This window comes from Oncorhynchus keta, chromosome 10 (genome assembly GCF_023373465.1).
Source record: "Oncorhynchus keta strain PuntledgeMale-10-30-2019 chromosome 10, Oket_V2, whole genome shotgun sequence".
In the NCBI taxonomy this organism is placed as follows: domain Eukaryota; kingdom Metazoa; phylum Chordata; class Actinopteri; order Salmoniformes; family Salmonidae; genus Oncorhynchus; species Oncorhynchus keta.
This window is the reverse complement of record NC_068430.1, coordinates 57,781,087-57,800,578: the sequence shown is the minus strand read 5'-3', so window position 1 is coordinate 57,800,578 and position 19,492 is coordinate 57,781,087. Positions and strand designations below refer to the sequence as shown.

General features: G+C 45.7%; 1 protein-coding gene across 1 annotated transcript in view; it reads left to right on the top strand.

Moving 5' to 3' along the window:
• Positions 1 to 10,571: 10,571 nt before the first annotated feature.
• The window catches only part of LOC118389029 (rho-related BTB domain-containing protein 3-like), a 27,157-nt gene continuing 18,236 nt past the window's right edge, over positions 10,572 to 19,492 (top strand). Inside the window, exons 1-6 of the mRNA XM_035778720.2 lie at positions 10,572 to 11,118; positions 11,626 to 11,854; positions 12,679 to 12,871; positions 14,600 to 14,757; positions 14,984 to 15,092; positions 17,008 to 17,412. Of these exons, the coding sequence (XP_035634613.1) occupies positions 11,117 to 11,118; positions 11,626 to 11,854; positions 12,679 to 12,871; positions 14,600 to 14,757; positions 14,984 to 15,092; positions 17,008 to 17,412 (1,096 nt within the window). The 5' untranslated portion in view covers positions 10,572 to 11,116. The remainder of the gene's footprint in view (positions 11,119 to 11,625; positions 11,855 to 12,678; positions 12,872 to 14,599; positions 14,758 to 14,983; positions 15,093 to 17,007; positions 17,413 to 19,492) is intronic.

Here is a 19,492-nt window from a genome sequence, read left to right as displayed (position 1 = left end):
ATTTCTCTCAAATTTTGTGCAAATTTGTTTGTCATCCCTGTTAGTAATCATTTCTCCTTTGCCAAGACAATCCATCCACCTGAAAGGTGTGGCATATCTAGAAGCTGATTAAACAGCATGTGAATTACACAGGTGCACCTTGTGCTGGGGACAATAAAAGGCCACTTTAAAATGTGCAGTGTTGTCACACAACACAATGCTACACAAGTTTTGAGGGACCGTACAATTGGCATGCTGACTGCAGGAATGTCCACCAGAGCTGTTACCAGATTTCTCTACCATAAGCCGCTTTCAACGTCGTTTTAGAGAATGTGGCAGTCCGTTCAGCCGGCCTCACAACCACAGACCATGTGTAACTACGCCAGCCCGGGACTTCCATTTCCCGGCTTCTTCACCTGCGGAAACGTCTGAGACCAGCCAATCGGGCAGCTGATGAAACTGAAGAATATTTCTGTCTGTAATAAAGCCCTTTTGTGGGGACATTCTCTGATTGGTTGGGCCTGGCTCCCCAGTGGTTGGGCCTGGCTCCCAAGTGAGTGGGCCTATGCCCTTCCAGGCCCACCCATGGCTGCGCCCCTGCCCAGTCATGTGAAATCCATAGATTAGGGCCTAATGAATTTATTTAAATTGACTGGTTTCCTTATCTGAACTGTAACTCAGTAAAATCGTTGAAATTGGTGCATGTTGCATTTCTATTTTTGTTCAGTATAGAATAGTGCAATGCGACTTCAAATTCAACATGCAAACTAAAGAGGTCCGTAAAATAATCTTAGTGTCCCCTTTGTCTCTTTGAATAGCAACATACTATGAGCCAGTTTCTCACCACAAAGGAGCATAATTATCAGTCGGGTTGAGAGTGATAGGCTTAGCTGTGCTTAATCGCCTGTGGAATAGCAGAAGTCAGTGGCCAGAAATTTGTGTGGGGGGCATATGAATATGCTCTTGTTAATGATCCCGTTCTCTTCTGCTGACCTGCAGTAACCTCCGATGCACGCTGATAGAGCCTCTATCCCCTTATGTGACGCATTGTATTGCATCAAGACAAGACAAAGCCCAAGGTAACACGAATAAGAAAGCTGAACACGAAATAACTAAGAAATGGAATATTAAAATATGCTAATGCTTTTAACAAACATTGGGGTGCACAGTCAAACAATGCTGAATTAGCAAAAAATATATATTTTTAGGGGTCATGCCATGAAAAGGTAGTCTAATAGGCTCTTATGCCTTGATCCACTGATAGATTTATTGCGCAAAATAGTATACAGCATCATCTGAATATGTTTGTAACAGAAGTTCAACATTCACCTTCTGCTACCATTTCTGTCGAGCCGGCTATGCATACAGTTTGACACATATGTTTGATAAATACAAGGTAGGCACCACACAGAACGCACTGCAACTGAATCTGCAACAGAATGCTGCAAGACAAACATAGCGTTCCATTGGAAATTAATGTACTTCTGGTGTACCAAATTGCAACAGCACTTTCAGTGTGACCGAGTCATTATGTGCTGACCACACCGCACATTATGTGCTGACCACACCACTCGAGTTACAAAATAAATGTACACATTCTTGTTATTCAATCATTGCGTCCAAACTGCTTGCTTGTCAATGAGCGTCTGCAAAGCCAGACACTAAAATAGAACTTGGTTCTATTTGTGATGCTTGAAGCGCTGCAAGAACTGCCTCACCCATCTCCTCATTGATTTTTAGGAGCATATACCACTTGGGTGATTGTTAAGGGAATTTTTATCAATGATGACTAATTATGTATACATTTCAATCAGGACTGACTAATCCGAATACTATTATGTTACTGTACATGTATGAATTTTCTCTCTTGCTCCCAGTATTGAATATAATGTAGTCAAGAGTTTAGAACGGTCTGTTCCTTGGTACAAATGAATGAACTATCTCCAGACTGTCTAGAATGCTTAACTACACTGACTGACCTTGGCTCTAGACGAGGAGGGAAGGCTTGAGAGCTATAGAGCCTTTCTACCAGTGTCAAGAAGAGACGGAACATTTAGAAAACGCTGACGTCATTTTCAGTTTATAAACTGTGGTAAAATGTGTATGTACTCAGTACTCTCTTGAATAAAGGCTGTTACTTGACTTCAAGACCGGGACTCTGTCCATTCCTATAAAATAAGGGTCTTACAAATCCTTATGAATTGACAGTGTTTCATTTTAATTGTGAATTAAAACAGAGGAATTAAATTCCTTCAACAGTGATTTAAGCAATAAGGCCCGAGGTGGTGTGGTATATGGCCAATATACCACGGCTAAGGGGTGTTCTTATGCATGACGCAACACGGAGTGCCTGGACACAGCCCTTAGCCATGGTATATTGGCCATATATCACAAATCCCATAGGTGCCTTATTGCTATTGTAAATGGGTTACTGACATAATTAGAGAAGTAAAAATGTATGTTCTGTCATACCCGTGGTATACGGTCTAATATACCACAGCTGTCAGCCAATCAGCATTCAGGGCTCGATCCACCCAATTTATAATGAAAGATGAACTGATGTCCACACTTCAGTCCAGTTGGTGGTGGTAATGCACTTTAAAGTTGGTTGCCAACCACCATATAAAGTCCAAAGAAGAACAAGATGACTGAAGGAGGAGAGATTACTAGAAATTTACTCGGTTTACCCTTTTATCTGTGGATTAATTGTCGGAGTAGAGGACCTTGTGCATTTCAGGTAAAATAACAACCCAATGTTTATATCCCAGGACAAATTAACTAGCAACAGCAAGCTAGCTAGCTAAATTTCCATGAATATTTAATGCTTTTCGACCTGTCCCCAAATTACTATAGTTGGTTCAGAGTTTGTTTGATATTTGAACCTGCATGTCCTGATCACGTCTGGTGTGGATGGACAAAATCAACATGAGCATGATGGTGCACACAGAGCATGCGCACACCCGGTCTAGTCAGCATCTTAGGCTACACACACAAAAAAATTGTTGTAGTGCCAAATTGGGGTTATTTGGCTTGTAATCATAGCAGATACCTTTTGGGTGCTATATTGAACTATTTTTTTGAAGGTTCTATAAAGAACCATGCTCATGGGGTTCTAAATGGAACATTAATGGTGCTATAAAGAACCCTTTCCTAAGGTTCTACAAAGAACGGTTCTATATAGCAAGAAAAACGGCTCCGCTATTGTTCCAACCTTTTTTGGGTTTATATAGAACCCTTGTTAATGGTTCTATAAAGAACTTTTCTCAATCTCAAAGGTTAAAAAAACGTTTGAAGAACCATACATGTTTTTTTCCTTCTGGTTAGCTATATTATAGTGTTAAAATTACATAGGTGTTAATATTGTGTTAATTGACAAGTTGAATCATGTGTGCTGGTGTCATGACTCCTACCGAAGGTGGCTCCCCTTCTTGTTCGGGTGGCACCTGGCGGTCGTCGTCACCGGCCTACTAGCTGACACTGATCCTTTTGTTTGGGTGGCGTCGTTTTCACCGGTGTTGTGAATTAAAAAGTATCGCTATCTTGAACTCTCTGTTTCCTGCGCCTGACTTCTTCCTCCACTACACCCCAGGCATTACAGAATCCCGCACCATTAAGAATGGAGTCAGCAGGAGCAGCTGCCAACCCCCTCCCATCGATGGAGGAACGTGTCCTCCACCACACCACCGTCCTCCATCGGATCGGATCAGGAATGGACCAGATGATGGAGAGAATGGACCGATGGGAGAGGAGTGGTCTCCTCTCTCCACCTTCAGGTCCCCCAGCTCTGGATTCCCCTTCTCCTCTCTCCCCATACCCCCGGCTCCAGCGCTCTCCGTCTTGCGCTCCGGAGGGATTATGATGGAGCGGCGGCGGGGTGTCAAGTGTTCTTGCTCCAACTAGAACCTTACCTGGCGACCGTGAAGCCCACTCCCTCGGGAGCGGAGAGGGTGAGTGTCCTCGTCTCCTGCCTGACGGGTCGTGCTCTGGAGTGGGCAAACGCGGTCTGGAATGGCCCAGACTCGGCGAAGGAGCACTACCCGGAATTCACCTGGAGAGCGACTGTTCCACCTTCGGCAGGAGAAGAGGAGTGCCCAGGATTACGCCTTGGAGTTCCGGACCTTGGCCGCTGGGTCTGGGTGGAACGACAGGGCCCTGATAGACCACTACCGGTGTAATCTCCGGGAGGACATTCGCAGGGAGCTAGCGTGTCGGGACACCGCTCTCTCCCTAGATTAACTTATTGACTATCCTTACATGTCTATCCGGCTGGACAATCTGCTGGCTGCCCCCGGGCGTTCGGAGAGGTTCCTGTGCGCTCCACCGCCCAGGGCCCCCGCTCCCATTCCTATGGAGTTGGGGGGGCCGTGCTGAGGGGTACCGGAGGAGGAGGCTCCCCCTGCACCAGCTGTGGTCGGAGAGGGCACACGGCTGATCGGTGCTGGGGGGCCCGTCTGGGAGTCGAGATGGCAGGCGGAACGCTTCTCGGTCCCCCCAGGTAAGTCAGCACCAAACTCACCCAGAACCCCCTGTTGGTCACATGTTTGTCTTGATTTTGTTTCTTGATTTTTTCCCCTCTTCCCAGCATAAGGCGCTAGTCGATTCAGGTGCAGCTGGGAACTTTATGGATCGCGGCCTTGCTAACAAGTTGGGTGTTCCGCTCGTGCCGATAGATTCTCCCTTCCCTGTGCACTCCCTAGATAGCCGGCCATTATGGTCAGGGTTGGTCAGGGAGGCCACGGTTCCACTGGACATGGTGACGCAGGGGAATCATAGGGAGCGAATTAGTCTCTTCATTATCGATTTGCCTGCGTTTCCAGTGGTGCTGGGGATTCCCTGGCTGGCCAATCACAATCCCAAGATTTCGCAGAGACAGGGGATTCTCCAGGGGTGGTCAGAGGAGTGTTCTGGGAGGTGTCTGGGAGTTTCCATCTGTGCCACGTCGGTGGAGAGTCCAGACCAGGGTTCCACGGTGCGCATCCCCCCCGAATATGCCGATTTGGCAATCGCTTTCAGTAAAAAGAGAGCGACTAAATTACCACCTCATCGACCGGGAGGGGATTGTGCGATAAATCTCCAGGTAAATGCTGGGCTTCCCAAGAGTCACGTGTACCCATTGTCCCAGGAGGAGACGTTGGCTATGGAGTCATATGTTACGGAATCTCTGGGACATTCAGCCCTAATCTCACCCGTCTCCTCGAGTTTCTTTTTTGTGAAGAAAAAGGAGGGAGGTCTGCATCCGTGCATTGATTATAGAGGTCTAAATGCCATCACAGTGGGGTTTAGTTACTGTTAGGAATTTTATGAATAAATGACTAAACAATATCCCCATTTTAAATAGAACTGTAACTAAGTAAACTATACCATGTTTTACAATATCTGATTAATAATGTTAGTTCATAAAGAAGGGATTATGTGGCATGAACAAGGAGTAATTAAACATAATGAACACCATTCCAACTAGTCTGGGGAGGAATGGGTTGTGGGTTAAGTAAGCAGATAGGGTCGTTAACCTATGGTTGAACCGACGAGACATAGATAAGGCAGTGAGTGCATTCCTAGGTTTTCTGTTAACTAGAACTGTCAGCTAAGTGGTGATTGATAATGGTGAGGGGTCAAGAGTTAACCTGTTACTCCTACCCCCTACTTTTTCGAACATTCTGTTAAAAATCGCGCAACATTTCAGCGCCCTGCTGCTCATGCCAGGAATATAGTATATGCATATGATCAGTATGTGTGGATAGAAAACACTCAGATGTTTATAAAACTGGTTAAATCACGGCTGTGACTATAACAGAGCGTGCGTTTCATCGAAAAGTGCAGGAAAATCTGATCACTGAAAATGGAAAAATATATCCATGCGCGACTTGAACCCATTGATAAAGGTGAACCACATTTAATGGGGCTGAGGTTGCAATACCTACAGCTTCCACACGTTGTCTAGAGTCTTGTCATTTGCCTACTATTTGTTTCTTGGTCAAACAGACGCAAGGAAGCGCATTTCTTCCGGTCTCCGACCGGATATTTTGGTTGAGATTTACCAGGACATTATTTCCAGACAGACAGCTAAAGAATATACTTCGCCTCGTGATCAATTTGATCGCTTATTAACGTTTACTAATACCTAAAGTTGCATTACAAAAGTATTTTGAAGTGTTTTGTGAAAGTTTATCGTCGACTTTTTTTATTTAAAAAAATTATGTTACGTTATAAGACGCTATTTTTTTTCGTTTATCAAAAAAAGTTGAAAAAATCGAAAAAAAAAAAGACCCAATAATGATTATGGAACATCTAGGAGTGCCAACAAAGAAGATGGTCAAAGGTAATGAATGTTTTATATTTTATTTGTGCGGTTTGTGTAGCGACGACTATGCTAATTATTTTGTTTACGTCCCCTGCGGGTCTTTTGGGGTGTTACATGCTATCAGATAATAGCTTCTCATGCTTTCGCCGAAAAGCATTTTAAAAATCGGACTTGTTGCCTGGATTCACAACGAGTGTAGCTTTAATTCAATACCCTGCATGTGTATTTTAATGAACGTTTGAGTTTTAACTAGTACTATTAGCATTTAGCGTAGCGCATTTGCATTTCCAGATGTCTAGATGGGACGCCTGTGTGTCAGGTAGGAGCAAGAGGTTAATTCAGTTATGTTGTGTGTCCTGCGTGTGTGCTAGTGGGTCAGAATTAACTTTTAAAGTTGCTCTGTCTTGGTCGGGAGAAGGAGATTCATTCACCAATGACGTCATATTTTGTATATAAGCTGTTGTTCATGGTAACATGGTAGCGCGCTCCGCAAATAAATACTTTTATCAATTTTTGATAAGACTGGTCTCTGTCTATTTTATGCAAATAAGAATCTTACAAATTCTCATAAAATAGACTAAGTGAATTCAATTAATGAAAACATATTGGAAATAATGAAATTACAGTAACAGTTACCCACTACCTCTCATCGCTACGGCGGTGGAATCATTTCACGGAAAACAGTTTTTCACAAAACTGGATCTCAGAGCGTGTATAGTCTGGTGCGTATTCGGGATAGAGACGAGTGGAAAACCACGTTTAGTACCACATCGGGCCACTATGAGTACCTCGCCATGCTGTATGGGTTAAAGAATGCTCCCGCCGTCTTTCAATCCTTTGTAAACGAGATTCTCAGGGACCTGCATGGGCAGGGTGTGGTTGTTTATATCGATGATATTCTGATCTTTTCCGCCACCCGCGCTGCGCATGTATATGCCATTTAATGTGTCTCTGGTACGCAAGGTGCTTGGTAGACTGCTGGAGCATGACCTATACATCAAGGCTGAGAAGTGTGTGTTCTCCAAACGAGCCGTCTCCTTCCTGGGTTATCGCATTTCCACCTCGGGGGTGGTGATGGAGTGTGACTGCATTAAGGCTGTGCGTAATTGGCTGACTCCTACCACGGTGAAGGAGGTGCAGCAGTTCTTGGGGTTTGCCAATTACTACTGGAGGTTTATCCAGGGTTTTGGCCAGTTAGCGGCCCCATTACCTCACTGCTGAAGGGGGGGGCGATGCATTTGCGGTGGTCGGCAGAGGCGGATGCACCCGTGTTGGCGCACCCGGACCCCTCTCTAGCATTCATAGTGGAGGTGGACGCGTCTGAGGCTGGGGTGGGTGCCGTGCTATCACAGAGCTCGGGTACGCCACCAAAACTCTGCCCCTGCACTTTCTTTTCGAGGAAGCTCAGTCCGGTGGAGCGTAACTATGATATGGGGGACCTGGAGTTGTTAGCGGTGGTCAAGGCCCTGAGGGTGTGGAGGCACTGGCTTGAGGGGGCTAAGCACCCCTTTCTCATCTGGACCGACCACCAGAATCTGGAATATATTTGGGCAGCTAGGAGACTGAATCCACGTCAGGCAAGGTGGGCCATGTTCTTCACCCGATTCAGGTTTACTCTGTCGTATAGACCAGGCTCCCTGAACGTAAAGGCTCACGCGCTATTCCGTCTATATGACACGGAGGATCGGTCCACCGAGTCTACTCCCATCCTTCCAGCCTCGAGTCTGATGGCACCAGTGGTATGGGAGGTGGACTCGGACATCGAGCGGGCGTTACGGGCGGAGCCTGTGCCTCCTCAGTGTCCGGCTGGGCGTAAGTATGTGCCGCTTGGTGTTCGGGAACAACTGATTTGGTGGGCTCACACCCTACCCTCATCGGGTCATCCTGGGGTGGTGAGGACAGTGCGGGGCCTCCGGGGGAAGTATTGGTGGCCTTGGCTAGGGACGTTAGGGTTTATGTCTCTTCCTGTTCAGTGTGCGCCCAGAGTAAGGCTCCTAGGCACCTTCCTAGAGGGAAGTTACACCCCCTCCCCGTTCCACAACGGCCATGGTCTCACTTATCAGTAGATTTCCTGACCGATCTCCCCATGTCTCAAGGGAAAACTACGGTTTTGCTGGTTGTGGATCGGTTTTCTAAGTTCTGCCGTCTCCTCCCGTTGCCCGGTCTCCCTACAGCCCTACAGACTGCGGAGGCGTTATTCACCCACGTCTTCCGGCACTACGGGGTGCCGGAGGACATCGTCTCTGATCAGGGTCCCCAGTTCACGTCCCGGGTATGGAGGGCGTTCATGGAGCGTCTGGGGGTCTCGGTCAGCCTGACCTCCGGTTATCACCCCGAGAGTAATGGGCAGGTGGAGAGAGTGAGCCAGGAGGTGGGTAGGTTTCTGCGGTCGTATTGCCAGGACCGACCCAGCGAGTGGTCTAGGTATGTCCCATAGGCGAAAACCTACCCCTCCGCTTGCCCTGCCGGAAGCTGGCGCCGCAATGTGTGGGGCCCTTCAAAGTCCTGAGGAGGATAAACGAGGTGTGTTATCGATTACAACTCCCTTCCTATTATCGTATTAACCCCTCGTTTCATGTGTCTCTCCTCAGGCCGGTGGTAGCTGGTCCCCTGCAGGATGGTGAGGTGCCGGAGGTCCCTCCTCCCCCTCTGGACATCGAGGGGTCCCCGGCGTACACGATACGGGCCATTCTGGACTCGAGACGCCGGGTGAGGGGCCTGCAGTACCTCGTGGACTGGGAGGGGTACGGTCCGGAGGAGAGGTGCTGGGTACCGGTGGGGGACATCTTGGATCCGTCAATGTTGAGGGATTTCCATCGCCTCCATCCGGATCGCCCTGCGCTTCGCCCTCCAGGTCGCCCTCGAGGCCGGTGTCGGCGTTGCTAAGCATTTGAGTGCAAAGTTTGCAACTCTTTCTTCTGAAGACATTAATATAAATATGTAAACATAGGCTACTATGTCAGTCATAGTGAAGGTCTTTGACTCCTCTGCATCAATAGGGTTGGAACCATAGCCACGGGAAGTAGGGGTGTTGAGGGCGCTGCAGCACCCAGGATAATATACAAAAATACAAAAAATATATATTAAATCATCACTGCACCCCCACCCCCAAACTACTTCCCGTGGCTATGGTTGGAACCATGGTCTTCCATACACTGAACTAAAGCAAACGCATCACACAATCCAAAACATGTTACACTTCACCCCCTTTTGACCTCTACATCCAAGTCAGAACACCACTGTGACTGCGGACTCAGACTGTGTTAGCCCACTGAGCTAAAGCCGGTAGCCTAGCGGTTAGAGTGTTGGGCCAGTAACCGAAAGGTCGCTGGTTTGAATATCAGAGCCAGCAAAGTGAAAAGTCTGTCGATGTGCCATTCAGCTAGGAACTTTACCCTAATTTGCTCCAGGGGATCTATACTACTATGGGTGACCCTGTAAAACAACACATGCACCTATATGGTGTATGTGACAATAACAAAAAAAATGTGTATAGGCATTAGCTCTGAGTGTCAACGCAGGTCTTCAGGTCTCACTCAGGCAAGGTTATTATCTGAGCGTGGTTCACCGCTTGTCTTGAGGTCCATCCCTCACAGTGAACAACCCCCTTAGGTCCTACAGACTCTACTTATACTGCACATAACTCATTAGAATTGACTATAGTATCACACCGCATCAACCCTAACACCAATTATTCCACCGACTCAAGATTAATCAGCATAACAGCCCACTTCAACACTTCTTCATTATCATGTCATTATCATTGTATAGGGCAACATGTCTTGGTGTGCACATGGTGTCTTGGTGTATAGGCCCTATTAGCAATCATGTCATAAACTTAAAGTATTGCAAGTCAATTCCATACATTGGAAGAGTAAATTAGGCTTATTCGTTATATATGATCCTGAGAGACACAATGTTGGAGCGGTCAAATAGCCTACAGTGAGAATAGAGCCGTGTTTGTCACTTTTGTCGATGTTCCATGTTTTAAAGATTATCCGGCCTAATTACATTTTATTGGAATGTATTTGTGTTCACAGCCACTGAATAATGCTAATCTAAGACCATGTTGGGAAACTCCATCCCTTGCATTAATTAATAATGGGAGCTGGAATAATGAGAATAAATAAGATTAGGTTAACCAACGGGCGAGATTTTTTTTCGCAGTCCGGAGAAAACACAGTGGGTGTGTGGTTCGCCTAATGAGGTAAGGACATAACAATAGCAATTTGTGCTGCGCGTCATTTTGTGGCTGTAGATGTGTACTGCTGTTGGCGTGCGTGTGCGCGTGTATTGTTTGCTGCTGAGTCAGGCGCGTCCACTCTCCATCAACACGGTCTGTTGCTCTATCCCAGTCTCTCTCGCTCTCTCCGTGCATTACCTCCCCACTTTTCTTCCTCTGCCCAGTGGACTTTGTTTTATACAGCGACGTCAATTGTCATTGGATAAACGGTGGCATGAGTGCCAGGAATATTGAGGTGCTGGTTTCTCCGCGTCGTTTATTAAAAAAAATATTTTTTAGCTATTGACAACTTGTTTATTTTTTAGCGCAGTGGTAGTCCACGGCGCCGGCTGGATCCAACCAGTAGTGTTTACATTCCTTTACATTACCGTAAACTGTAAGAGGTTTTGCTTTATGAATGAACAACGAGAAGGAAATACACGGGATTGTGAAACTCTTCAACCACGGTCGCGGGGAGCGAGTCACGGATATGAGGGATTAACGTCCCCATACTCCGGACTCATTGCGGAAAAGCCTCTCACTGCGGACCCATGTGAAAACGCACGGTGGGAGAACGTGTTCAAGGCATTGACCAGCAGAAACCCGTGGTGACCATGTAAGTTGCTGTCTGCACCTCATGAATTGATGCAAAAGACAGGGTAGCCTACTTTCCTCCCGCGTTTCTACTGTGCCCTTGTACCACGCATGTTTTTGCCAATAATGGGCTATGAATGGGATAATTGCATAATAACAATTCATTTCTCAATTGTTTTTTAATCTAAACATCCGACAGAGCAACGCCTGTCGGTGTCATTCGCTCAATGACACAACCTGATGCAGTGTCTCCGTGATAGACATGTATAATAAGAGGAAAAGGCTCTTAATTCCCTTCTTGTTGCATCTCTCACAGGCGCAGTATTAGAGACACGTTCACCTGACTTCCCCCTAATTCCCTCCTTTGCAGCATCCCACACTGCATTTGAGAGACACATCACATTCACCCTACCTACCCCCATAGTGTACCAGGCAGCACACCATATCTGTCAGCCCATCTCTGCTTGTCTGGTTCTTAATGGGTCTGACCCTGACTGTGTCCCCCCCATCTGGTGTGCTTTACTTACAGGTCCATTCATATTGTTGCGCTGGGCAGTGAGTGCCCCGGGGGAGTGGGGCCAGGAGAAGAGGCCATGGGTCAGGGCCAGCTCCAGGGGGGCCTGCTGTGGAGTTATTTGGGCCACGGCGCCATGGCCGGAGGGCCTGAGGAGAGCAGCCTGTCCAACCCGGCCTTCATGGAGTACACGTCCCACGTTTTTGGAGACGTCACTGTGGTGGTGCAGGACTGCCCTAGCTGGGTAAGTGTGTGTGTGTGTTTTGGCTCTGGAGATGTTGGGGTGGGTGATTATTTTTTACATTATTTCAAAATGTTTTTCGCTGCATTGTTGGGAAGGGCCCTATAAAGTAAGCATTTCACTGTTAGTCTACTTTCCTGAGCTTTGTCTTCACCCAACGGTGGCTAATCTTTTCCCTTTCAGAATAGATTTCATTAGTGGAGACAGATGTAGGTTATCAGGGGCCAAGCCAGACCAATAAGCAGGCAGGGAAAAATGCATTTGTATTGTCAGATGAATATTGTCGTTAGAAAGGAGTGAGTCACTCTTCCAGTCACTGTTTGTGTTTGTTTACCTGGCTTCCTTGAGTGTGAGGAGCGCTCTTGAGATGCACATGCATTTTGAATTCCGAAACTGTTTTCAGCAAGGGCAGTGGAACAAATCTGACCACTTCTTCTCAGGTCTGATGGAGACTGATTACAAGTCGCAATTAACAGTTATTTTTTTTAGGGGGAGTGGGGCTTAAACTGGATCTGGGAAACGGGCCCTATAATGTTGATACTAAAAACACCAGCCCCTTGTGTCACACTTAAACAGCCTTGGTTATCAGTGCAACTTGTAGTGCATATATTTAGGGGTCTCGGGCATGACAGTACATGGCCTTCAGATTGCAGGACTGCATAGGACAAAGGCAAAGCAGCTAGCAAAGTACTGCTCTGTGTCAGCTGTCATGGGCAGCCTAGCAGTTTGGAGAAAAATATATCCGTGTCCTGTAAAATGTTTGAATCCTCGACTGTAATGTGATTTGTGGATTCAAAAATGTGTGTATGTACTCTGTGTGTGGACAGGATCTGTTGGACAGTGACTGGGCCAGTGTGCGGAGCGTTCTAGAACAGGCTGACATCCTGGTCATCAAGTACTCGATCAACGACAAGATGGCCTTCCAGCAGGTGCGCAATGGATATGCCCCTAGACTCCGCCCCCTGCTACGTCACTGGGGCGTGCCCGTCATTTTGGTTGCTGTGGGCGCACGCCTAAACGGTGAGATCCCATTGGTCTATCCTTGACCACAACACCATTTTGTCCTGTTGGGACATGTTGTGTCTTCTTGTGCTGTATTACCATGCACTTACCACATGCCAGGTCATCATCTTAAATAAAATACAAATCTTAATGGACCTGCCTGGCTAAATAAGGATGATATTTTGTATCATGAGTCAAGTGGTGAAGTTTTGCTAGGCAGTCTTACATTCCGTTGCAGTCAGTGGTTGCCTCATAGCACTTAAGAGTATAGAGATATTGACAATGATTGGTTATGTGGCCTCACACCATTCATAAAAGGTTATGACATCCAACCATGTTTATGACATTTGACTCAACACTGTTTTTACGATCCAATAAACCCAAACTAATATCATACAAAAATCACAGAATTTTGAGTCTCAGAATTTTGAAATAGTCTTAATTAATTGATCTTTATATTTGCACATTTTACAAATATTGCTTACCAAACGAATGCTACATTACATACTCTCGGAGCAGGGAAAATTGCTGAAGGAGTGGATGTGTCTTTTCCCTGTCCTCTCAGTTAAGAGCATGATGCTCATCTTATGATTCAATCTCAAACAGGCCCCAGGATTTTGTCTCTAAGTAATGTCTTTGTGGCTAAAACGGCAAACAAACCAAACATCATTTGGTGCAAGAAAGAAGTAGGCAAAGTCCAAAGCCTGACACACACACACACACACACACACACACACACACACACACACACACACACACACACACACACACACACACACACACACACACACACACACACACACACACACACACACACACACACACACACACACACACACACACACACACACACACAAAGAACCACAGTACATTTTGGTGGTACAGTGTGACATGTAGCATTGCCCAGGTCGGTGGTATTAAACTAGCAAAGTATTAACCATGAAGCCCACTTTAATGTCTATATGCGTGACCATAAGTCATTTTCATTTCAACGGTATAAACAATTCCAGGACATTCATGATGGGTTACTTTTTAGCACAGTGAGATGGTTTTAGATCTTGCCAGAGCTTCATTGCAAGATGATAATAGTATTTGATAACTCTTTGGTGGTGAAAGAGGGGCCTTGTGGGATAGTGGTGGACCTGACACTATGACCTACACATGTTTTTTGTGTTGTTTTGTCACTGCTTTTATTGTCTATGCTAAAACTATCCCCTAATGAATGTGGAGAATGACAGCTGTGTTTCCTGTTGCCTTGGTTTAGGAGACCACCTAGGGCAGAGTCATTGCAGGAGAGTCACACACACATACCACAGACAGTGTCTGGCTTTCACTCTATGCCTGTAGTTTTATTATCAGAGTGATTTATCCCTTGCATTTGGCACTGAGCAGACCGCCACACTCTTTCTGTCTCTCTCTCTGGCTCCTTCTCTGCTTTTATGCTGTTTCTGTATCTCTTTACTCCTCCCTCCATTTCCCTGTAATTTTCTCTTCATATTCTCACACGCTGACTGTCTCTCTGCATGTAGGCTACAGTATGTGCATGCACGGTGTGCCTCTGTGCATGCATTGTAAATCTGTCTGAATTTCAGTATGTGGTTATATCTTTGATGGATAAAAGAAAATCTTGATATGTTCTGCTGGAAGTTCTGTGGGTAATATCTATTTTTTGCAGGTGTGCGTTTAGAGGAGGTAAATGTTGTCCTGTCTCACTCACCTCTTCTCCTCTGTCCCCTCACTGTCCAGATGAGGGGCCCCCCTGCACGTGCCCCCTGTGTGCATCAGACTGGAGCAGCTGTGTCCCCCATAGTGAGGGCCTGCAGCTCTCTAGGGACCTGGGGGCCACTTACCTGGAGCTGCCCTCTCTGAACCATGTCTTTGTGGGTCGCTACTTTGGCAGCGTGGTGAGTGTCGGCATCAGCCAGTTATGAACGGATTATATTGTTTGATGGTGTGATATATGATTGGAGTGTTCTATGTTATCAATCATCATCGATGATGCAGATGGCAAATTATTGGCCATTGTACTAGTGAAGATAAGAATGGGGACCGGCTGCTATGTGATAAAAAAAAATGTATTGGTGTGTGTGGGTTTATTCTAACAAGCGTGTGTTTTGTGTATGTTTTCAGCTGGAGTACTTCATGATTCAGTGTTTGAAGCAGAAGGCCAAAGAGAGGCCGGAGAAGAGGCGGAGCAACAAGCTGAATGAGCCCCACCCCCCTCATCTGGAACAGCCAGGTGAGAGACTGGCATTGCAAGATGAGAAGCCCCTTTAAATAATTTATATGCGTCTTTGTATGGTATCAACTTTACTTGTGGTGTTCCTCAAATGGTTTAATTCTCAACCCTTTCTTGTTCTCTCTGCACATGCTGCTGTTGTTGTTAACATGCTACTAGATATTATTGTTAACTTAAATTATATTTAACATTTTTAAATCAGCCAACAGTTTGAGTTTGAACTAAATCGATAGCAGACACAGATTAGTGGAATAGTGTTAAGATTTCTTCGACAATTGCTCCAGTATAGTAGATTCATTACTTTTGGGGATTTATTATTGCATGGATCCAAAGTCTGTGAGATCTGAGATGAGAACGCCAGGGCTATTTTGGGCTCATGGACTTAATTTTGAATTATGAAAAGAGAGTAATTGCACACATCCAAACATGCCACAGGAGACAAATAAAGCAATGAAAATGAATACAGACTCACCGTTTGCTGCTCCTAAAGAACAGTTAGTGAAGCTTAGTGATAGTACTACAATACTCAAGTGACGAAGATCATATCATGTTGGTTGAAACCTTGTTGAAACGTTGTCACTTCAATAGAAGATAGCATTTCTGTGTAGCAAACAGTTAGTGGACAATTTTCTTCCTTTACTAAATATAGAATATAGACTTTCATTGCTTTATCAAAGTGTCGAATCATCTGTTAGTCAGCCCTTCACCCTATAGTGTTTATTATTTTATTCTTTATTCCTGTAAATGTGCTATTACAAATTTGACACCTATCTGTGTTCATGGACACAGAAATAGAACACACGGCTAAGCCGGCCGTGACCACGAGTCCCATAGGGTGGTGCACAATTGGCCCAGCGTCGTCCAGGTTTAGGGAGGGTTTGGCCGGGGTGCTTTACTTGGCTCATCGCATTCTAGTTACTCCTTGTGACGGGCTGGGCGCCTGCAGGCGGATTTCGGTCGTCAGTTGAACTGTATTTCCTCCAACACATTGGTGCAGCTGGCTTCCGGTTTAAGCGAGCGGGTGTTAAGAGATACGGCTTCGGCGGGTCATGTTTCGGAGAATGCATGACTCAACCTTCGACTCTCCTGAGCCTGTTGGGGAGTTGCAGCGATGAAATAAGATCATAATCACGTAATTGGGGAGAAAAAGGGGGCAGAAATTACAAAAATAAAATCTAAAATAAAAATACGAACACATGGCTAAGCTACAGTTAACGTACTGAATATAGCAGCCTTCCATTTTGCTATGTCTGATGAACTTTGGCCTGGTGATTGACAGATAAGAGCAACACTGCCAAAGTGGGTGCGTGGGTGGGCTGGCTTGGCTGGTGCCCGTCCAACTACTTAACTTTCTCTCGTTATAGTGCACAGTCCATGAAATATGAAGTGCATTGATTCCTGGACAGCCTTGCCTGTATACCAGGCTAAAACAGAGTGGCCATAAAAAAGTGATGAGGTGCACAGGGGTACAGCATGGATTAAGCATAAATAGGTTTATAATAGAACAGTGATTTACATACCTTCACACTCTCTCGCTCTGTTTACCTTTTACTTAATATTCTCTGCTTTCCCTCATCCCTCGTTCCCACGCCCAACTCCCTAAGCTAACTGTCTGATCATCTTTCTGTTCTCCCTCTTTTTTTCCCTCATCAATCCTTTATTCTTTCGCCCCCTCTTTCAACCTTCTCCCCTCCATCCATTTTCTGTCTGTTTCTTTCTCTTGATCTCTCTCTCGCTAACCTTCCCCATTTTTATTCCATCCGAGCCACATACGTAACAATGTTGACACTTACTCCTCCCCTTTTCCCTCTGTGCTTTTTACTCTCCTCTCTCATTCCAACATCTCATCTCCTCTCTTCCCTTTTCTCCCACGACTCCCCCTTTCCTGTACCCATCTCTCACTCCATCCCTTCAGCGCGTCTTCCCCCCATCCGAGTGGAGGAGTCCAGCTTCTCTAAGGACCTACAGTGGCTGCTGGAGCGTGGCGGCCAGTTCGCCGACGTGGCCTTCTACTCTGGGGACTCTGGCAAGGAACTGGGCTGGGGGCACGCCGCTGTGCTCTGTGCTGTCAGTCCCTATTTCAGACAGCTGCTGCTGGGCCCCAAGGCCAGGGAGAGGCCCATATCGCGCTGCGCCTGCCGGGGGGATGGCCGGGGGGATGGTGGCCCCCCATCGCTGCTCTCCACCTGGGATGGGGGCCTGGGCATGGAGGACGGGTCGCGGCCCGACGGGCATCTGGCTGGACGGCTATCGCGCCTGGTGGTGAAGGACCCACTGCTGTGCTTGTGTCTATGGGAGACACTCATGTTCCTCTACCGAGGTAAACTACTGGTTTAAGTGCTGTTGTTTTGAAACAAGCTTAAATGTCAAAGTTAGTTTAAGTGCCAAGTGCTTGAAGCATGCGGATCAGCACTAGAGAGCGAGGCTTTAGCTAAGTGAGCTAATGTCTGCTTTGGTAGGTGCAATCATTTGCAGTGGATAATTTCCCATCACTGTATGAAACATCCTGCTATGACTCTATCCGTAGTCTCCGTTGTGTGTGTGTGTGTGTGTGTGTGTGTGTGTGTGTGTGTGTGTGTGTGTGTGTGTGTGTGTGTGTGTGTGTGTGTGTGTTGGCTGTGCTTAGTCATGGTACCACATAAAGATCATCAGTGTTTAATTAAGATGATCTTACCCTCCATTTACCCTGCATTGTGGACCAAACTAACCAATTAACCCTTTGCCTTGAGTCGACCTACCGTTGTCTTGGAGGAAATTTCAGCAGTTGATTTTCTGCGAGAAAGCTTTATGTCACAGCTTGGAATTAATCTCCCGAATGAGGTGTTTGTGGGATATTACCCTGCGCTGGGTGTTTAAATTAATCCTTGTATCAGCTAAAGTACCTCCATAAAAAGTGATGAGCTAATACCCCTATAACTCACCTCCTCCTGCTGCAATGGTCTGTTTGCCTTCATATATGAAGGAATACTCCACCCACCCCTTCCACCTTCAAGGCTGCCTGAAGGACTGTTGTTTGATGATTTCAAGGAATATGCTAATTGAAAGAGTTTTCCTGCCTATTCCTTGGGATACTAACTCACGGTCAATGGTTTTTCTTTCTCGCAGGTACTTTCGGAAAAGTAGGCCACTGTGATGTAGTTATGAGTGTGACTCCTATGCGACTCTGTGGATCTTTTCGTATTTGCATTGGTGTTCCTACAATATTATGTTATATGAGAGAGAGTACACAAAGTTGTTTATATTTGAGTCAATAACCATGTTTCCAACCACAGTTTTTATGCGAGCGATGGAAGTTTCGGTACAATTTCATTCTGGTGACATGATGATGGAAGCTTGACTGCCATTTGACAAATAAATATTCTCGCTCTTATCCATAATAATCTCATCATTTAGACTACCCGCACTGTATCTGCGAGCTGTTGTCTAGAATGCATGTCAAGACTAGAATAGGCCCATATTCTATTTAACGCAACAGTTTTTGTGACAAAACCATCGGTAGAGTTGAAAATGCGATGGAAACATATTGCAATTTAGATTTGTATTCGGTAGATGAAAATGTAAGCGAAAAAGTAAATTTTTATCCGTAAACAAGTCAGTTGGTGAAAACACTCCACTGGTGGGGAAATTAGCATATTTTCTTTATGCAGATTTATGTGGTAGCATATGTATTCGTTTTTCTGTGGTAGCCTATATATTAGTATTAGGGTTTATGTGAGTCTGTGTCCGGGGTATATATGAGTATATCTGTTTCCGTGGTATGAGTATTATAGTGTTTCTATGGTATGCATGAGTGTTTATACACTGAGTATACCAAACATTAGGAACACCTTCCTAATATTGAGTTACACCCTTCCCCCCCAATTTGTCGGGCCGTATACTCTACAAGGTGTCAAGCGTTCCACAGGGATGCTGGCCCATGTTGACTCCAATGCTTCTCACACTTGTGTCAAGTTGACTGGATGTTCTTTGGGTAGTGGACCATTCATGAGACACACGGAAAACTGTTGAGTGTGAAAAATCCAGCAGTATTGCAGTTCTTGACACAAACCGGTGCACCTGGCACCTACTACTGTACCCCGTTTGAAGGCACTTAAATCTTTTGTCTTGACCCATTCACCCTCTGAATGGCACACATGCACAATCCATGTCTCAATTGTCTCAATCTTCTTTAATCTGTCTCCTCCCCTTCATCTACACTGATTGAAGTGGATTTAACAAGTGACATCAATAAGGGATCATGGCTTTCACCTGGTCAGTCTGTCATGGAAATAGCAGGTGTTCTTAATGTTTTGTATACAGACTCAATACTGTATATGAGTGTCTGTTTTTGTGGTATACAGTGGCAGGAAAAAGTATGTGAACCCTTTGCAATTACCTGGATTTCTGCATAAATTGGTCAT